This window comes from Natator depressus, chromosome 3 (assembly GCF_965152275.1).
Source record: "Natator depressus isolate rNatDep1 chromosome 3, rNatDep2.hap1, whole genome shotgun sequence".
Classification (NCBI taxonomy): domain Eukaryota; kingdom Metazoa; phylum Chordata; order Testudines; family Cheloniidae; genus Natator; species Natator depressus.
This window is the reverse complement of record NC_134236.1, coordinates 63,400,338-63,421,786: the sequence shown is the minus strand read 5'-3', so window position 1 is coordinate 63,421,786 and position 21,449 is coordinate 63,400,338. Positions and strand designations below refer to the sequence as shown.

The 21,449-nt window shown below is 39.4% G+C and overlaps 1 protein-coding gene across 1 annotated transcript in view; it reads left to right on the top strand.

Moving 5' to 3' along the window:
- The window catches only part of ELOVL4 (ELOVL fatty acid elongase 4), a 58,318-nt gene that overhangs the window by 17,448 nt on the left and 19,421 nt on the right, over positions 1-21,449 (top strand). The window contains exons 2-3 of the mRNA XM_074948028.1: positions 11,647-11,834; positions 15,356-15,436. Of these exons, the coding sequence (XP_074804129.1) occupies positions 11,647-11,834; positions 15,356-15,436 (269 nt within the window). The remainder of the gene's footprint in view (positions 1-11,646; positions 11,835-15,355; positions 15,437-21,449) is intronic.

The following is a 21,449-nucleotide window of genomic DNA, read 5'->3' as shown; positions in this document are numbered from 1 at the left end:
TTGCACCTTTACACAAAAGAGAACGTAATTACACTACGAAAACTATTTTTCTTGTCACTTGGAGACTTCAGCTTTACTAGCCTTTTTTGCATTTTGTCAAGTTTTCATCCTATTTTTGAATTTCAGAGTCTCACGTGAAATCTTCAGCCGTAATCCTGAAACAGATCTGCATGGGCAGGCACCTGCAGCAGTGTGCAGCCCTAATAAACTCATGAGGGCTTATCACTGGGTAGAGGGGTCTGTCCATCAAGATCCAGTTGCCAGATCAAGGTCGTCTTTGGTTTTGTCTATCCCAGGAGAGAGGTGGAACCTCAAAACCTTCTAGAAACTGTCTGATTTTTTTAAGTTTAATGGAGTTGAGTGCAGTTAGTGTTTGTGGAAGGAAGGTGGTGATGAAATGTCTCCCATATTTTTTCTTATGGAAGGAAATGAAAATATAGGAGGAAATTTTATATCTGGCTATTTTTCTGGGGAGGGGGAGCACCTAGTTCAATAAACTATTGGACTAGTAACTAAAAAATTACCGGTCTCTTTTTACTTTTGTCTTCTTTCTTAAGGTTTATTTGGGGTTATGATTTCTAATAGTAAGGGGCAGGGGCACATTCTTTGCTTCAAGGAGTTCACAATCTAATAGGATCCCCTTTTTATTCTAGTCTACGGTACTCATGCATGACAAAGCATTTTTGGATTACAGTGAGATAGCTTACTCCAGAGTAGCAGAAGAAATTATGCTATGGAACCCTGCTTGTACAGAAGATCTTGAATCATTTAATATTTTCTGTTCACAGGAAATGATAGAAAAACCCCAAACCCTAATCCACCAGACACACTAAACATAGGCTACATAAAAAGCCACAAGAGTTAAAAAAATGCAGGTAGAAGACCAGCAGCAGGGGGGAGGGAGGCTATCCAGTTTATTGCACTGAGTGCAACATGTATGATTACCTGCCTCATGGGCATGCGTCATGTGTGTGCATATGGTGCTAGCAACTCACAGCCCTCGGAGATAGAGTATGGGCTCTTAAGGCCAGAGTGGATGAACTGGAGGTACGCAGAGGAGACTTCTGAGGACATAGTAGAATGGTTCCTTTCCTATCTGGCAGCCTCTGTACGGTTAAGGAGGATGAAAGTGTCGAGGCAGGAGAGCATCAACCTGGAGCAGAGGGAAATGGTCCATAGTTGGGACCCACCTTCCAGAGGATGTCATGATATTCTCTCGCACTGAGGATGCCCTTCCAAGGGTGGAGGCCCAGTTTCTAGGAAGAGATAGGTAATAGTCACGGGGGATTCTTTTATTAGAAATAGTTGGGGGGGGGTTTGATGACCGGGAGAACCTCCTGGCGAAGGTTGCGGATCTCATGACACATCTAGCCTTCTAATAGCACTGGGGAGGAGCCAGTGGTCGTGGTGCCTGTTGGTATGACCAATGACATAGGGAAAGGTAATAGAGTAAACGCTGCTAGGTAAGAGGTTATAGTCCAGGACCTTCCTAGTAGCATTCTCTCAAATGCTTTAGGTTCCACCCACAGGGCCAGTAAGGCGGGCAGATCTGCAAGGGGTAAATGCGTGGATGAGACAATGATGTAAGGAAGAGGAACTTAGGTTTATTAGGAACTGGGGAACCTTCTGGGGAAGGAGTAGCCTGTACTGGAGGGTTGGGTTCCACCTAAACCAGAATGGAACCAGACTACTAGCACATAAAAGTTTAAAAAGTTGTAGAGGATTTCTTTAAACTAAGGGATGGGGGAAAGCTAACAGGTATGGAGGAACACATGGTTGGGTCAGAGACATCCCTAGGGAGGATTTATTAAAGGGGATACTTTATATCCTAGTGTAGAGGAGAGGAAAGAAGTTGGTAAAGTACAGGTAGGATCTAGTGAGGAACAGTCAAACATAAAAGAGTCCCATTTAAACATGAAGGGAAGCAACTAAATTCCTTCAAATGTACAAGTGCAAATACTAGAAGTCTAAATACTAAGATGGGTGAAATAGAGTACCTGGCATTAAATGAAGATATTGATATAATAGGCATCACAGAACCTTGGTGGAATGAGGAAAGTCAATGGGACACAGTTATGCCAAGGTACAAAATATATAGGAATGACAGAGTGAGTTGTGCTGCTGGGGGAGCGGCAATATAAGTTTAAAAAAAAAAACATAGTCAAATAATGTGAAAATCTTAAATGAAGAAAACTGTACCATGGAATCTCTATGGGTAGAAATTTCATGCTTGAATAATAAGACAATGGCAGTAGGAATATACTACTGATCACCTGACTGGGATGATGTCAGTGATTATGAAATGCTATGAGAGGTTAGGCTACAAAACCAGAAAATGCAATAATAATGGGTGATGTCAACTATCCTTATGTTGATTAGGTAAATGTTATCTCAGAGTGTGATGCACAGGTAAAATTTCTAGACTCCATAAATGACTGCTTCTTGGAGCAGCTAGTCCTGGAATCCATAAGGGAAGAGGCAGCTTTTGATTTAATCCTAAATGGAACAGGATTTGGTCCAAGAGGTGATATAGCTGAACTGCTCTGTAATAGTGACCATAATGTAATTAAATTTAACATCCTTGTAGAGGGAAAATATATATTACCACCCCCCCCCAGTAATATTTACCTTTGAAAAGGGGAACTACATAAGAATGAGGATGCTAGTTAGGCAGAAATTAAAAAGAGCCGTCAAGGGTAAAGTAGCATGGAAACTACTTAAAAATAATAGAGGCTCCATAATAGAGGTTTTAAACTAAACATATACACCAAATCAGAAAAGACAATAGGTGGACCAAAAGAATGGCACCATGGCTCAACAACAGGATAGTGGAGGCCATTAGAGGCAAAAAGGCATCCTTCGAAATTTCGAAGTCAAATCCTAATAGGAAAATAGGATGGAGCACAAACTGTGGCAAATAAAATGTACAACTATAAGGCAGGCCAACAAAGAATTTGAGAAGCAATTTAATAAATACACATAAGCTAAGAGTAATTTTTTAAAGTACATTAGAAGCAGGAAGGCTGCCAAACAAGCAGTGGAACCAGTAGATGACACAGGTGTTAAAGAAGCACTCAAGGAAGACAAGGCCACTGCAAAGAAGCTAAATGAATTATTTGCAGTGGTCTTCACTTCAGAGGATGTGATGGAAATATCCACATCAGAGCTATTCTTTTTGAGTGACACATATGAAGTACTGTCCCAAATTAATATGTCAGTAGAAGAGGTTTGAGAACAATTTGATAAATTAAACAGTAAGGAGTCATCAGGTATTTGATATTCACTCGAGTTCTGAAGGAACTCCGACATGAAATGGTAGAACAACTAACTGTAGTATATAACCTATTGTTGAAACAAGGTGACTGGAACGTAGTTAATGTAATGCCAATTTTTAAAAAAGTGCTCCAGAGGCAATCCTGCAATTACAGGTCAGTTAGCCTAATTTCAGTACTGGGCAAATTGGTAGAAACTATAGTAAAGAACAGAATTATGGCAAATTGGTAGAAACTATAGTAAAGAACATAATATGTTGGGAAAGAGTCAACACAGCTTTTATAAAGCTAAATCATGCCTCGCCAATCTATTAGAATATTTGAAGGAGTCAGTGAGCATGTGGATCAGGGTAATCCTGTCAATATAGTGTACTTGAATTTTCAGAGAGCCTTTGACAAGGTCCATCATCAAAGGCTCTTAGGCAAAGCAGACAGTCATGCATAGCGGTGCTGGGGGTGCTGGAGCACCCCCCCGGCTTGAAGTGGTTTCCATCATATACAGGGTTTACAGTTTGGTTCAATGGCTTTTAGCACCCCCATTATACAAATTGTTCCAGTACCACTGCAGTCATGGGATAAGAGAGGAAGTCCTCTCGTGGATCAGTAACTGGTTAAAAGATAGGAAACAAAGGGTAGGAACAAATGGTCAGTTTTCACAATGGAGAGTGGTGAACAGCAAAGTCCCCTAATGATCTGTACTGAGACCTGTGCTGTTCAACATATTCATTAATGATCTGGAAAAGGGAATGAACAGTGAAGTGGCAAAGTTTGCAGATGATACAAAATTACTCAAGATAATTAAATCCAAAACTGTCATAAAGGAATCTCACAAAACTTGGTGATTGGGCAACAAAATGGCAAATGAAATTCAACATTGATAAGTGCAAAGTAATGCACATCAGAAAAAAAGAATCCCATCTATCTATTGATCGATCTATCTATCCACACAATGATGTGTTCTAACTTAACTGTTACCACCCAAGAAAATTCTGGGAGTCACTGTGAATAGTTCTCTGAAAACTTCAGCTTGATGCATAGCAGCAGTTAAAAAGGCTAAGAGACTGTTAGGAACTATTAGGAAAGGGACAGAAAATGAAAGAGAAAGTATCATAATGCCACTATATAAATCCATGATGTACCCATACCTTGAATACTGTATCCTATCTCAGAAAGGATATAGTGGAATTGGAAAAGGTTCAGAGAACGGCAGCAAAGACAATCGGGTATGGAATGGCTTCCATACAAGGAGAGACTAAAAAGATTATGGCTATGCAGCTTAAAAGAGATGACTAAGGGGGGATTGCTAGAGATCTATAAAATCATGAAGGATGTGGAGAAAGTGAACAGAGGAGTGTTATTTACCCTTTCACGCAATACAAAAAGCAGGAGTCAGCTGATGAAATTAATAGGCAGCAGGTTTAATATAAACAAGAGGAAATACTTTTTCACATAAAGCACAACTAACCTATGGAACTCATTGCCATGGGGGATCGTGATGGCCAAAAGTATAACTGGGTTAAAAAAATAACTAGATAAGTTCACAGAGAATAGGTCTATCAATGGATATCAGCCAGGATGGTCAGGGATGCAACCCCATGGTTGGGCAACCCTGAACATCTGATTACCAGAAGCCAGGAGTGTAAGACAGGGATGGATCACTCCATAATTGCTCTCTTCCTGAAGCTGTGCTCTCCTCCTGAAGCTCTGATATGGGCCAGTCAGAGACAGGTTTCGGTGCAAGATGGACCATGGTTTGACCCAGTATGGCAGCTCTTACGTATGTACTAAATACTATGGTAGCATGAGCACAAGACTGCCACTGTCTCTGTGTTAGCTAGGACAAGTCATTTGACCCCCAATGCCCCCTTTTCCCCTATCTGTCTGACATTTTATATAGATATTTACCCTTTTTTCTTTATAAAATTCTTTACAGATGAAAAGCCCTGTCAAAATGTAATTATTTGTATTTATTCATATTTCTGTCCTATAGTTCCCAAACTAAATTAGTCAGAATATAATGTGTTGTTAATGCTCTAAGCATGCAAAAATGTTATGGTGTGAGTTTGTGCAGAAAACAAGGATAAGACAGCTGAGGAGATTAACTAGTAGTTTCTCGATTATAATTGTGTCTAATCCATGCACCTTTTATCCCCAAGCACTTTACAAACATAGCTATACTGATATAGAAACTAAACTCAAGAATCACTTCTCCTTCCCCTTAAAGGCATCGATTATCAGGTTCTCACTGAACCTCACTGAGGGCTTCTTCTTTGGGTGAAACATGTCCATTGTCCAAAGTCTCACCATAATGGTAGGCAGGAGTTTGACAGGACATGAAGAATCTAGGGGTAGTTTTATAAGGTCCAGTCGTGTGCCTATTTTTTGAGGTCCCTGTATGTATATGTAGGCAAGCTGAAAAATACCATAGGCTAGAAGGGATGGGGACAGCATCAGGGGAAATGGGGGAAGGTTGGGGTATATCTTTCTCTGCGGGTAGCTGCTCACATCTTGATCACCCTGGTTCCTATCTACTCCCTGACCAGGGCTCAGGGTTACAAGGTGGAGTGTGACATGTGCTGGAGCGGAATTATAGATCAGCCCCCACAATATTTTTATTGCAGGGGTACTAGCCCCCACTGCCCTTGGTTTTGCCACACCTGCCATACACCTAACAAGAGCGCACCCAAAGTGTGCGCCTGTGCGGACTTTGGGTGTTTGTACGACACAGGGATTTTGAAACGAGACTTCAGACAAGCAGGCCTATGATCTTTGCATCTCTTTGGGAGAGAGCAAGTCCAGTCAGTTCTGACAGGCCTAACATCAGTGCAGGCACAACATCCGTTCACATTTAGCTATGAATGTGAATGATACTGTTTATAAGTATTAGCACTAAAGTCCCCTTCAGGTCAATGTGAATTTGTGCCATGGCAGCACTAGAGAACGCAATCCTGGACCACTTCTGAAATCCAGAGATTTCAGGATCAGTTTTATTTTTATCTCAACATAAAGTGTTTTTACTAATTAAGCCAATAGAGATATAATGATAGCCTGAATTCTACCCCATCGGAGGCAGAACATTGCCAAAGAGGGAAGAACCTGACCTGTTCCAGATGGTAACAATACAATGCCCAATTTACAACTGGGAAAATTAACTCATCAAAGCAGATTGATTTGTTTACTTTTTCCCTGCCTGGGAAGAGGATGATAATGGGAACTCTCACCAAAGCCTGGTCACCTTTTAGAGTTAGAGTTGTGGGCTATGCCTCTCCTGATGCCTGCATTGTCCATCTCCACTCTGGTTTCTTTGCACATATGGTATTTGAGAGACTCAGAGTTTTTCTGTGCCAGACATTTTCTCCAGTCATTTCCATTGGGTTGTAGTTCCCCTTGATGCAGAAGAAGGAATTGCTTATTATGCTGGAAGTTGCTGGGACTCATATGGTCTCCCTCTGCTCCCATTTCAATACTGGCATATTAGTCATTCAGTGTCTTTTGAACCGCTGGCTGGAGATTAAAGGGAAGATCTTCTGATGCAATCTTGCCCCTTTGCCCTGCTCAGGCAGTGCAAAGAGGCTGCGAAGCAACTGGATCTCTTTTTGTTCCTGTGTTGCCACACCCTGGCAGCCTTCCATGTATGAGATGAGAAGGTGATGCAGCCAGAGCATGCTACTTCTTGGCTACTCCCAGCTCTCAGATGGCCTGGAACTGACTCCAGAATCTAGAAGCCATAACTGGTTCCATTGCAGATACCCTCTTATCTTTGCTTGGCAGAAGCTGAGCACAGTTGAGAATCTGCGTCAATTATTTCATTCTGTTAGGAAGCTGAGGTTCTGTTCTTTCTGGTGGTATAAGCATTGCACTTGTTTACCTCAATTTGCTAGAGAGAAAGCAGTTGCTAAAATTGAATGGTAATAGAAGTGTGGGTGGGATGGTAAAATGGTAATCATCACAATGTGATTTCTGGGAAAATATTTAGCATCTTGCTAGGGCTGGAAACAAATGCTGCAGTGCTGAGTATCCCAGACTTTGAGTACTGTAAAATCATGGTTCTCATACTCTTCACAGATTAGATCATATTTTAATAGAGATACTGTCCCAAGAACTGTGTTAATTACGGTCATCTCTTGCCCTTAATGTTTCCTCCCGTTCTCACCCGGTCTGTTCCACTATATCTCTCTAGCACAGTTGTCAACTTTCATGCAGTAAATAAGCACCCTGACTTTCACAATAAACTAAAAATCAAGCTAATCCCATTTCAAAACAAGCCAATCCCTAAGAACCCCAACACTCTATGTGACTAGATTTCCTGCCCCCCCCCCCCCCAGCGTGCAGTCTGGGACTTTGGTGGGCCCGCTGTGCACCCCTGACTCTCTCCTCCCCTTGCCCTTGCTTGCTGGGAGCCGATCCAAAAAAAGGGAAGCAACAAGCTGCAACAAGCTACAAGCCAAAAACTTGCCAACAAGCAAGTCACAAACCAATTAAGCCAAAACCAAGCCCAATTTCTGCTTTTTTCCCCACGGGTTTGGCATGTCTACTCTCTGGTTCACTGTAAATGTTTCTCTGCCACTTGGTCCACTTCTCTTTTCCCTCTACATACTTCCCTGATGCTTGGGTCTTCTCTCCCCTGCACAAGTTGCCTAGCTGCCTGGTTCCCTTATCCTATTGGCTCCTCTTATTCTAACAGGACCAGTCCTGCTAGTGGCTCCAGTTTTTGAGTCTGTCTCCTATTCCCTTTCCTCTTCCTATTAAATAGTAACAGCCCCCTAGTGGAAGTGGTTAGCCTGGTTTCTGTTCCCTCTATTTAGGCCTCCAAGCTCTTAATTGCAAAGAAAAGTGTCTGGAAGTGGGGAGGAAGAGCCAGCGCCATGTGATTTGTCCTTCCTGCAGGCCACAGTCCAGGAAATTCTGCTATACAGAACTTGTTAAAAGCCCAGGTGGTTTTGAGATATCAGACCTAAAATGTAGTTCTAATTTGTACAAATGGAAATTTTATGTTTTATAGTTCTCTCATTGATTCTGTATCAGAATTGCACAATTTACAAATGAAAAGATGGGGTTTCTGTCAGCCCTGCAACTTAACCTGAGATCAAGAAGTTATATATTAGTTCAGGGTTATGCAACATGACCAGTAATAAGGATTCTGCATGCCAAATTTTACCCTTAGTTACATATGTACAACTGTATTTCTTTCAGTGAGGTTGCACAAGTATAACCGAGGGCAAAATTTTAAGACAGTGATATTCCACAAGTGACGCTGTAATTGAAATTTAGTTAACAATAGCACTAGTAGTGCATGAGCCAGAAAATAATCCTGTTCACTCTCCTACAGCTGTGCTGACGGTAATGAACAAGTTACTCTTCGTATGTAGAGTAACTAGATACAATTCTGAGTACAGATAAAAAGCAGATCTGCTGATTAAACTGGTGCCATTTTTTACAGAGTTATTTTTCAAAGTGGAGCCATGCTTTAATTACTGCATTTCAAAGATGTCACTACGTCCTCAGACTAGCAGTGCTTTTTTTTGACACTGAACCAGGACTTAGTATAGCAAATTCCGGGCCTTTAAGTATAACTTCAGATCTCTGGAGTGGTGCTCTTGAGTGACTCATTGAATCTGTAAATAAAACCTTGGTCTCCCACATGGCAGCACAGGGTACTCTCACTAAGCCAGCCCTTTGAACTGTTTTATTTAGTAGTTTTCCAATACTCTTATCATTACCTCTAGATCTGAGGCATAGGACACTGACCTATATATCAAGTATAACAATTGGTCCTGCATTAAACTTAGTGTGGTTAAGTTAATTAATGCCTAATTTAAACTAGTATAAAAGCAATTAAATTTTGAGTTCTCTGGTTTACCACATTTAGGTGTATCCATACTTGAACCTGAATGACATTGGTGCCAATTCATTTTGTTGCAATAATGTGACTGTAATTTGTGATGGCCAATGATACAATTGTTTTTTGTGGACCTGACCAATATAATTTGCCTCACACAGTAATTCCCTAGCTTTTGAATTGTGTACACTAATTTGCATTTTTCTAACCTTTTAAAAATGTAATGTTACTAAAATACTTCCTTTTGTTTTAAAAAAATGAATGATCAGTGAAAGGACAAGTGCTTTATCTCTTAACTGCCAAGCCCATCTATACCAGGTAGGATAGATGTTATACGAACCTTTAAAAGAAGCAGTGAGAAACGAAGAAGCATCCTTTAAAAAGTGGAAGTTAAATGCTAGTGAGGAAAATAGAAAGGAGCATAAACTCTGGCAAGTGAAGTGTGAAAATGTAATTAGGAAGGCCAAAAAAGAATTTGAAGAACAGCTAGCCAGAGATTCAAAAAGTAAGAACAGTTTTTTTTTTCAGTACATCAGAAGCAGGAAGCCTGCTAAACAACCAGTGGGGACACTGGACGATCGAGATGCTAAAAGAGTACTCAAGGATAAGGCCATTGCGGAGAAACTAAATGAATTCTTTGCATCGGTCTTGATGGCTGAGGATGTGAAGGAGATTCCCAAACCTGAGCCATTCTTTTTAGGTGACCAATCTAAGGAACTGTCCCAGATTGAGGTGTCATTAGAGGAGGTTTTGGAACAAATTGATAAACTAAACAGTAATAAGTCACCAGAACCAGATGGTATTCACCCTAGAGTTCTGAAGGAACTCAAATGTGAAATTGCAGAACTACTAACTGTAGTTTGTAATCTATCATTTAAATCAGCTTCTGTACCAAATTACTGGAGGATAGCTGATGTGACACCAATTTTTAAAAAGGGCTCCAGGGGTGATCCTGGCAATTACAGGCCAGTAAGCCTGATTTCAGTACCGAGCAAACTGGTTGAAACTATTGTAAAGAACAAAATTGTTGGACACATAGATGAACATAATTTGTGGGGGAAGAGTCAACATGGTTTTTGTAAAGGGAAATCGTTCCTCACCAAGCTACTAGAATTCTTTGAGGAGGTCAACAAGCATATGGACAAGGGGAAATCCAGTGGATATAGTATACTTAGATTTTCAGAAAGCCTTTGACAAGGTCCCTCACCAAAGGCTCTTAAGCAAAGTAAGCTGTCACGGGGTAAGAGGGAAGGTACTCTCATGGATTGGTAACTGGTTAAAAGATAGGAAACAAAGGGTAGGAATAAATGGCCAGATTTCAGGATGAAGAGAGGTAAATAGTGGTGTCCCCCAAGGGTCTGTACTGAGACCAATCCTATTCAACATATTAATAAATGATCTGGAAATAAGGTAAATAGTGAGGTGGCAAAATTTGTAGATGATACAAAACTACTCAAGATCGTTAAGTCCCAAGCAGACTGCGAAAAGCTATAAAAGGATCTCACAAAACTGGGTGACTGGGCAACAAAATGGCAGATGAAATTCAAAGTTGATAAATGCAAAGTAATGCACATTGGAAAACATACTCTCAACTATACATATAAAACGATGGGTTCTAAATTAGCTCTTACCATTCAAGAAAGAGATCTTGGAGTCATTGTGGATAGTTCTCTGGAAACATCCACTCAATGTGCAGTGGCAGTCAAAAAAGCGAACAGAATGTTGGGAGTCATTAAGAAAGGGATGGATAATAAGACAGAAAATATCATATTGCCTCTATATAAATCCATGGCACACCTACATCTTGAATACTGCGTGCAAATGTGGTTGCCCCATCTCAAAAAAGATATACGGGAATTGGAAAAGGTTCAGAAAAGGGCAACAAAAAAGGTATGAAACAGCTTCCATATGAGCAGAGATTAATAAGACTGGGACTTTTCAGCTTGGAAAAGAGACGACTTGGGGGGGGATATGCTAGAGGTCTATAAAATCATGAGTGGTATAGAGAAAGTAAATAAGGAAGTGTTATTTACTCCTCATAACACGAGAACTAGGGGGTCACCAAATAAAATTAATAGACAGCAGGTTTAAAACAAACAAAAGGAAGGTTTTTTTACACAATGCACAGTCAACCTGTGGAACTCCTTGCCAGAGGATGTTGTGAAGGCCAAGACTATAACAGGTTCAGAAAAGAACTAGATAAATTCATGGAGGATAGGTCCATCAATGGCTATTCGCCAGTATGGTCAGGGATGATGTCCCTAGCCTCTGTTTTCCAGAAGCTGGGAATGGGCGATGGGATGGATCACTTGATGATTACCTGTTCTGTTCATTCCCTCTGGGGCACTTGGCACTGGCCATTGTCGGAAGACAGGATACTGGGCTAGATGGACCTTTGGTCTGATCCAATATGGCTGTTCTTAACTTTTAAGAAATGTGATGCCTAAAATTACAGTGAATATATTTTATTTAAACTTAATGAAAAAATATGTAGTTTGTTATTTCAGTTAATTTGTTGTGTTTTATTTCCCTCAGACAAACGTGTTGATGACTGGTTCTTGATGCAATCTCCATTTCCAACACTGACTATAAGCACTCTTTACCTCCTCACTGTCTGGCTGGGTCCCAAGTGGATGAGGAGAAGAGAACCCTTCCAATTGCGCTTCTTATTGATTAGCTACAACTTTGGAATGGTTCTACTTAACTTCTATATTTTCAAAGAGGTTGGTCTTGTATTTTTATACTTTTGAATTGTGGTAGAATTCACAACTTTGACGATGTTAGATAAATTGTATCATTTTTATATTCTCTGGATAATTTTACTGGCTGTTTTGGAAGCTGAATACATTGATTGGATTTTTTAGAGCTCTGCTGGAATTGGTATATATCATGAGTTTGTGAATCGGCATACTGTAAAAGCATATATGTAGGAGTCATGTAGAATAGCTTGATTTATTAATACTTTGTTTTAACTCTGATGGTAAAAATCCTTTTTGAGTGGAAGGCATGTCTGTCCCTGCATCAGATTCTTCTCACAAGTACCCAATTCTGGAGCAGATCAACGGAAGTCAGTGGAGTTATTCTAGATTTATACCAGTGTAACTAAAATGAGAATTTGGCACTCTGTCTTTAGGTTTTTTCTGCAAGGTCTCAGACAGGCTATTATGTTAGAAACTGAAGGATAGCTACATTATATTAACTTGTATTTTCAGTGTATGTCTGCAAAATATTAATGAGGTAATGGAAATTCAAACTTTTGTTGATCTTTAGAATGAGAACAAAAGAGGTAAATCATATTTTCTTTTAGTTAAGGGCAGTGAGGCAAAATTTTACAATAGTATTTCTACTCAGTTCATAGAGTTTTCTGTTGAAAAACATGAGATTTCACAAACAAGGATTTATGATAGCCAAGTTACTTGGTCTTGCTGCCTGTTACACTTCACCTTTCTTAGGCCTTGTTTACATGGGTAAATTGACCAGCATGGCTAAAGCAGAGTATGTTACTCCTCAGTAGCTATTCTGGAATAGCTCCCTAGTGGACACTTTATTCCAGAATAGAATATTCCTAAAGGGAGTTATTAAGGAATAACTATCGCAGAATATTTTATTCCGCTACAGTTATGACAGTGAATTTCCTTGTGTGGGCAGTGCCTTAATGGGATCATGTTCAGTGACCTAAGCTTGAATTATCTTGCATATAACTTTATAAGGCGAGAAATGTTCACCTGAATGCTCTGATTAATAGAACATCCCTTACTGCTTTTTAGTGCAATTCACATCAGTTCAGCAAACATTTTTCTGATTTAAAATTTGTGACTATCTTCATTCACTTGCTGAAAATCTTTCTTCAGATTAACTCCTTGATGGAAGAATTTAGATTTTGCTAGCACAAGATCTGTTGCCAGGAGCCTGGAATTAAGCAAGTGAACTGTGCAGTTGAAACTAACAGCTTTTGGAAACTGGACTCTTAAAAACTCTATTTTTATGCGTTCACCATAGAAGTGGTATTGTTCCCGACAATTATTTTTTTCATATGGGCCCAGGGCTTCTTTTACAGCATTGTTTGGCTATGTGGAAGCTACTTGTGTGAAGACATACTCAGTAGAATGAATTTTAACCTCCGTGAAAGTCCTCTCGCTATTAGATTATTCAGAGCATTCTGGACCACATTCCTCTCCAGTTTACACCACCCAGTGAAGACAATAGGATTGCAAAGAGTATATGTTAAAGCAGAATTTGACTCAATGTGTGTCTCATCTAATTGCAAAGAATAAACAGTGCAGTGTCAGCACTACATTTGATTTCTTCAGCTAAAGGTGGGAAAGGTAAGGCAACTCCAAGGTCCTCTCTGAAGACTTGTAATACAGGTAGTGTATGCTGGAGAGGGGGAAAGAGAGATTGTTGATGTCACATTACATCACTTTTTCAGGTAGATGGCCACCTTCAGCACTAAGTTTCAAAATGTTAGTGCTAATTAAAAACTTAATGTCAGTTTATTCATGGTCACAAGCACTGCTTATCTTGTGAACTTTGCATTGAAGAACACTGGTGCAGAAGCTGCAAATCAAAATCCTAAAGACTCTTCTCCATTCTTTTAATGAACAGCAAGACCAATTTCAGGGTACTCTCAGTGTGTTACTCTGCTCCTGTAGTAGAATCTTTAAAGTTACCACAGTGGTATTGGAATTCCCCACTGCACCAAGTTCAGCTTCAAAAAAACAGTTCTACTACCTACTGCTATCATTGAAATGTCTCTGGTGTGTTTATCTAATGTTAAAGCTATCACTAATAACTGGTACAAATCAGATTACCCAGTAAACTCAATAGACATTAGGTATCATTTTTAAACTTCAGAATGCTGTCCAGGTATCCTTCCTGATGGCTAAATCCATCAACAACCTTAGAAACCTTTTGACTATGACACTTACAGATTTTTTTAAGGCCAGAAAGGACCATTTAGATCATCTTGTCTGACCTGTATAACACAAACCGTAGAATTTTACCCACTTTCCCCTGATCCACGTGAACTCATTAGGTGGGATCAGGCCAGTAAGTGGGCTGGTCTTACAATGAATTGTAAGAGGACTCAGTGGGCTGTGCTGATTTAATTGTTCTCTCTCGCTATTAACTCTTTTTTGAAGGGTCGTTTTTGTCATCTCTCCCTTTCAGCATGTATATACAGCAACTAGTGAAGCTTGATGCCCTGAGCTGCAGATTTATCAGTATCTGAATGACATGCAACTTTACACCATCTCTTTGTTAGCTACTCCGTTCTTTTCCTCCTCTTCCAGTATCTGACAGAGATGGGGACACAGAGCAGTAAATTCATTTGAAGATTGATCTGAATAACATAGAAGTGACTGCTCAGTAGAGGCTGGAATAGAGGCTGCATTCTCTTCTGGAGGTCATCTATATAACCATTCTATGCCATTATGGCTGACAGCCTAGAAGTTGGACCTGATTCATTGCTGTCTTTGAATTTGGAGACATGGCGGGCGAGGGAGGCAGCATGACATACCTTTTTAAAGTTGACCAAAAGGCTGTGGCCCCTCCCTTCAGATGAGAACATATAACGGTGATTGAAAACTTTATCTCCTGCAGGCTAAATTACTGCAAAGTGCTTTATTTGGGATGACCCTTCCAGAGCACTTGGAAGCTTCTGCTGGTACAGAATGCAGCAGTTAGCCTCAAAGTGGCATGTATATGAACACATTATACCACTGCTTTTTACTGGTTTTGTATTTGCCTCTGTGTACATTTCCAAGTGTTGGTTACAATATTATAGCTCTGAATGATCTAGGTCCCAGCTATCTGAGAGATCATTTTCTCTCCCTATATCTGATCATAGAGTTACACTTCTTGTTGGTTTCATTAAGGGATTCTGTGTCTCAGAAACGTGCTCCCTCTGATGGCAGGTTCCATGTATGAATGGCTTTAGGTCACAGTGGAAGTTGTCATCATTTATTCTGTTCTCTAAATATCTTGCAGACTATTCAGTTTATTTTTTTTTCTGAGTATTTTATGTTTAATTTAGGGGACCGCTTGTTTTGACACCACAAGATATGAAAAAGTACATTGTTAAAACTAAAGACCACTTTTTAAAATATCATCTTTGTATTGTAAATAAAAATTATTTAAAATACTGCTTTTGGAGTAAGTGTATAACAACACTAAAATCACTAATAAATAATAAAATTATCTTTTTATGGACTCTTTCCCTCATATATAATTTTAATATTTTCAGCTATTTTTGGCATCCAGAGCTCAAGGGTACAGCTATATCTGCCAGACAGTGGATTATTCAGATAATATTTATGAAGTCAGGGTGAGTACCCTTTTTATGTACTGTTATTCTGCACAGACAAGAGTGTATTTTAAGCTTTAACTCAACAAGTCTGAAAACCACATGTTTAGAAGCAAAAGGTATTGATCAATCTTCCCTCTCTTCACCCCATGCTCTTCTGCAATCCTCTGCTTCCTTCCATGGTTAGCTTCATGTCATCTTTCGCTCACTTCCAAAAGACAGACTAATACCATATGATAACATACATTGCATAAACTTATATTAATATGCAGTTTTCAAGATATACATTCTAAATAAAGTCAGGAAATGCAAATATTAAAATTCTCATACCACTGTGGATTTGCTCACATACTTCTCCTTTTGTATGGCTTAAAAATAGCAGTGTTAGATGTGCAAGTCTAGGCCAGCAATCCAATTGATTGTTTCAGGTGCCAGAGTGGATTTCAGAGATACTACTGGGATATGATTGGGACATTGATTGACAAGGAGTTCCATAGTTTGAAGTCTATTTCCACAGTCACAGATAGGCTTGTTTCTCAGTGCCCATTTATGGAGAAAGTAGGTGCATCTGCCGTCTGATGTGTGGATGTGATTCAGAGTGGATCATATTTTCTGTGGGAGTGAAAAGCCACAGGGTTCTTTGGTTGAGTCCTTGCTGAGGCATTTATTCGGGATATTGACATCTTTCCATCTTGCTTACCTGTAGTCTTTGGAGGAAAACCCAAATCTTTGAGCTCTTGAGCTGTAACCCACAAAAAGGTTTTCTGGATTTGAGTTGAAATCTTAGTATATTATTTAGGTCTTTATGTATTGGAAGATTCTTGTTTCCTTAAATAAGATGGAAGAATTCTCATGTTTCAATGACTTTGGGGGGTGGGGTGGATATGCACTACTACAGGAAGCCATGGTTGTGTCATTGACATCACTGTGCCCGTAATAATCTAAACAATGGTATTAAATTAAGAATGGACAAGTGATGTGTAGGAGCGGTGTATCCAGATTGGTTAGCAGTATTCTCTGTAGAGTAGACAAGGACCGGTGAAGAGGAGCGTAGAGTTTTTGCATCAGCCCTCCAGGTCATTCCTGCTAGTTGCTGGATGAGATTTACACACATTTTTATTTTGTCGTGAATTTTTTCAGATATTGTTGGCATGTGAAGCTTCATTCTAATGTCACACCAAGATATTTCAGGGTGGGAATGTGTCATATCTTCTGGCCACAGAAATCTGCATGGAGTTCCACCTTTCCTTTTGATGTTTAGAAAAATTCTGACACAATAGTCTTAGGGGGGTTTGGTTTTAGCCTCCAGTATAAAAAATATTCTTCCATGATTTTAAGGTGACACACTGAACATCCTGGATGATATTTTCAAACGTACTTAAATGACTCAGTGAGACTTAAGTGCTTCTGAAGGTTTTGGCCACTTTACATGAAAACTTAGTTTTAACAGTCTAATCCAAAATAGTGTTTATATAGTGCTGTTTAATATGTTTAATTAGTAGAATATCCTAAACAAGAACAAAATCCCTTCCCTGAACGGTTGTCTAGCTATGGGTAAAACTCAAAAAGTCCACAGTCTGCTTAAACATCCTAACAGCATGGAAATGAAGAAAAGAATCGCAATTGTCATCATCATCACCACCACTTTATATCAGTTGCATGGCCAATATTGCAAAGCATGAGCAGGAGTAGTGACTCTATATGTGGGATTTTTAGGTCATGTTGTCAGAAATCCTTCACCTTCATCATTGCCATGTTCTTTGCCTCGTGCAGAGCACTGCTGCAGAGCTCAATTCTGTGAAGTATTAGATGTCCTACTACTTTTGCTGACCTCTCAATGGCTCACCTCTTGCACAATGTAATCAAAATAATTCTGTTGCATTTTGGACCTTCTGAAACCCCTCTGAGGAAGTGAGGTCACCTGTCATACTACATAAAAGAACACAATACAGTGAATAAAAAGAAAATGGCATATGCTACAGACATTATGTATGCCCAGTGCGAGCAAGATAACATTGCCAAAAGGAACCTTAACTTTTTCAAACTTCATGATAAGTTCTTGATAAACTTTCAGAAGAGAAGCTTAAATGAATTCACAGATTCTAAACCTAAACCATAATGGTTGGTAATACCAAACCAATCTTTTATAGACTTTGTCCAATATCAAAAGTTGATTTTCATAACAAAATATCTGATCATTCTTCTGAGTGTAGTCCAAATTTATGACAACTTAATGATATGCTAGTTACATTTTAGATACAATTATTTTTTAAAAAACTTTGTATTCTATAAAGACATAACACAATTAAATCTGCACAGTTACATAGGCGCATTTCCTCCTCCTGTAATACAAGACATTCCAAGTGTTGTTACCTAATAGGGAGTTTGAATTTAATTTCCGGACAGTTTCAGTAGGTCCTGCATATGTATTAAGGACTTAATCTCATGAATCCTTTCTTTGACCAGATAGAAATCTTTAATTTAAAACAAAATATTTCCTGATACTCAATTTTCTTTAATTAAATTAGTAAAAATAATCTTAGGAGTATCCAAATCAGTTTTGGTTGCTCTTTCACTTGAAAGTTTACCATCTGTAAACTTTTTATCATACCTTAAATTGGTGGCATATGTTCTAATAGATCTAGATTAAAAAAAACAACTAGTTTTAGATTTGAATCAAGACCGCTAATTTAATAACCCAAATATCTCTCTGAAGATGAGTGTCTGTATTGGAATATATATTCTCACTGGTAATAGAATAACCAGTGGGTAAAGTTGTCAGGAGTGTAGGAAAATTAATGGCTTGATCTTGCACTATTCAAGTCAATGGGAGTTCTTCCATTGATTTGAATGGCAGCAGGCTCAAACCCTAAGGAACTTGTACTATTAACCAGCAACTTCAACCCTCTAGGTGGTGCAGAGGTTCAGCAGCTACAACTCCAGCCTATCAGATGGCATAGTAGACTAGATAGAAATCTCAGAATCAATCCTCTAGAAGAGATTAAAAGTTAACAACTTTTTCTAACAAAATTTGAACCTGTTGATTTTTAAAATGGCTGCTACCAAGTTGAATTTTGATGTTCGACCTGCAGATATATATGGCCACCAAAATTCACCAGAAATGTTTGATATACCAATGGTTTGTGCATGAACTTATCATTGAAATCAAACTGTACTTCTCAGTCTATTAAGAAGAGAAATGAGAAGACACAAATCATGGTTTTAACACCTATTGCACCCTAATATTCAACTTTTGATAGCTTTGAGTCATCTATATATTGTAATATTAGAAATAAGTTAGTCAAACACAGAAGCTATTTTCTCATAAAAAGTCAAATCATTTTCTCAATTTCTTGTATGCTTAGTATTTGTATAGTATGTAATGCTTTGTAGTTTGACCAGAATTAACATAGACGTTCTGGCAATGGTACTTTTTTTTACAAACAAAGCAACAGTCATTAGCTGAGGTGGTTTATAACATTCATATTGGTTACAGCTGAAGATAGACTGGTAGTAATGGAACTGGTAGTAAGTCTCAACAGATCAACCCCAGTTTCCTACAATCTCTACTTGCTTCTTGGCAAATAACACAGAGAAGATGGGCATGAAGTCAGTGAACAAGGATTGCGTAGAATACGGGAGGCAACCGCCATTAGAAAGAAACTACACAATATCATATACCGTGAGGCCATTGACAGAACTGAGTCCATCATTCATTCAGAACAGGCAGTATCAATTGTGTTGCACAGAAATTGCTATGCCCAATACACTGACAAGAGCAAATTCCAGAGGCTACAGAACATAAGAGTACGTGGCAGGCTGTAGTTTTCTCATTAAAAACAATCAGTGTCCGTAATACAAGACAGTCCAGTTTTGTGAAACCTATGAACTGGAGATGTTTTGACAAGACGTGCATCATAAACAGAGACTCATCTCTGTTACTACATTCAAGATGAGTGAACAGATAATAAGTGCAGGTGCATTTGACCACAAAATGAGTGTTCATTTAGGTGGAGTAAATGACCTCATAGCTGCTGAATCTAACTTGTTACATCTTGTTTATGAGGTCTATGGTGAAGAAGAGTGATGGCACCAAAATTACTGATACAGCAATGCGTTGGCTTCAAAATGAGCTTCAGCATGCAGCCAGCTGAGGTACAGCATCATCACTGCAATCTTGCAAAGGAAACTGGCACTGAAATTCCACACTCCTACATCAGTCATAGATCATCATTTAAGGACAAACTCCAAGCTCATATTGGAGACTTATTTCAGTTCCTTTCATTGTCTGATCGGTCTCCTGCTGAGAGACAAACACTCTTAATTCCAGCCAAGTATAAATACATATCCAAATCACTAATAATTCTTGCCAAGATGATAAGATGGCTGTCCCCATTTACCATCCCCAAGGAGACATATTTCTGTCACTGGGTACATGTTGCATTTGAAATTCTAGGAGATACTTTGTTACACTCTGGCCGCAAAGGTTTCAGGGTCAGTGAGGATGATGTCTTGCTTGCATTCCAGATAGCCTGCACATGTTCCTCAGGTGCTGTACGAAGACGATGGTAATAAAGAGAACTCTGAGAAACAAGAATCAGTGAAATTCAAGGTGCTTAGTGTAGCTCAATATTTTGTATATGGTGTGAGTATTGGAAGGAAATGGACACTAAAGCATATTGGTCTTGGGTGAACCCTCCATCAGGCAACAAGGTCAAAACAACTTGTTCAGACTTTTCCATAAGACTAGCCACTGCATTAGTTATGAAGAAATCCTAAAAGTGGGCACAGCCCTAGCAGAGAAAACCCTACAAAGTATGGAAGCTGAGAATGATGATGTTATTCCTTCCAGCTTGTTCTCAGGATGCTTTTTTCTCTATGCAGCCACCAATACTGACACAAATTATATGTTTTCTGGATGTCAAACACAAGTTCCATGCAACCCAAGTTACTGCTTGGCAAAGAGGATTTGCCCCATATCTCATGTTGAATCCTTTAAAACCATCAAACAACAGCACACTTAATGTTGCTGATGCAATTGACAGTCTTATCAGCCAGTGTAAGAAATGATAAAGCTAAACCAGTGTTCATGGACCATGTTTGCAAAGAGTGATACTCTGACTCTGAAGAAAACTGCAAAGCTGCGGATGCAGGCAAGAGCTTCTGATTTAGCTTTTATTGTTAAATGTCAAAATAAGACCCCAAGATGTGGGTTTCAGCCAGTTGCACATGACAACTAGCACTGGATACCAGTCAATCATTCGCGTGCCTGCCCAAGACCTAGACATCCTCAGTGCTGTTGTACAGAGATGCAAACGTGTCACTACTTGGCCAGCAGTATGTGATTGTAAACGTTGATGAAGCGCTGTACTATAAACTGATGGAACTAAAAAGGGCACATCAGGGTACAGAGAATGGCTTATTCCATGATTAGGTGGCCTCCATATCTCAATAAGCTTTCAAAGACATATAGGCCAGCACATACAGGCTTGAGGGCTAGCAGATGACTGTATTGAAAGTGGAGTTCTTGGACCAAATCAGCAGAACAAGCTGTGAACCATGTCAGCTCACATGCCAGGGTGATCCAGGACTACAAGCAACGTTTCAAGCATTGTGTTCATAGAATATCAGGGTTGGAAGGAACCTCATCTAGTCATCTAGTCCAACCCCCTGCTCAAAGCAGGACCAATCCCAATTTTTGCCCCAGATCCCAAAATGGCCCCCTAAATGGTTGAACTCACAACCCTGGGTTTAGCTGGCCAATGGTCAGACCACTGAGCTATCTCCCCCCGGCTTCTTCCACAACTCTTAGACTTTATAGTAGCACATAATCAAGAGCTTAAAGAGGATATTGTCAAAGCCGATCAGTCACATTCTTATGATGAGTTCATGTCACTTCGTCTTTGTAATTCACAAAAATTTTGAAATCCCACCTCCACATTGGTGACCAGTTGAGGTGAAGATAGTAGGAACTTCAGGTTTTGGTGGTGGTACATGGAAATGATGGTCCTACTGCTCATGCTCAACCATGCCC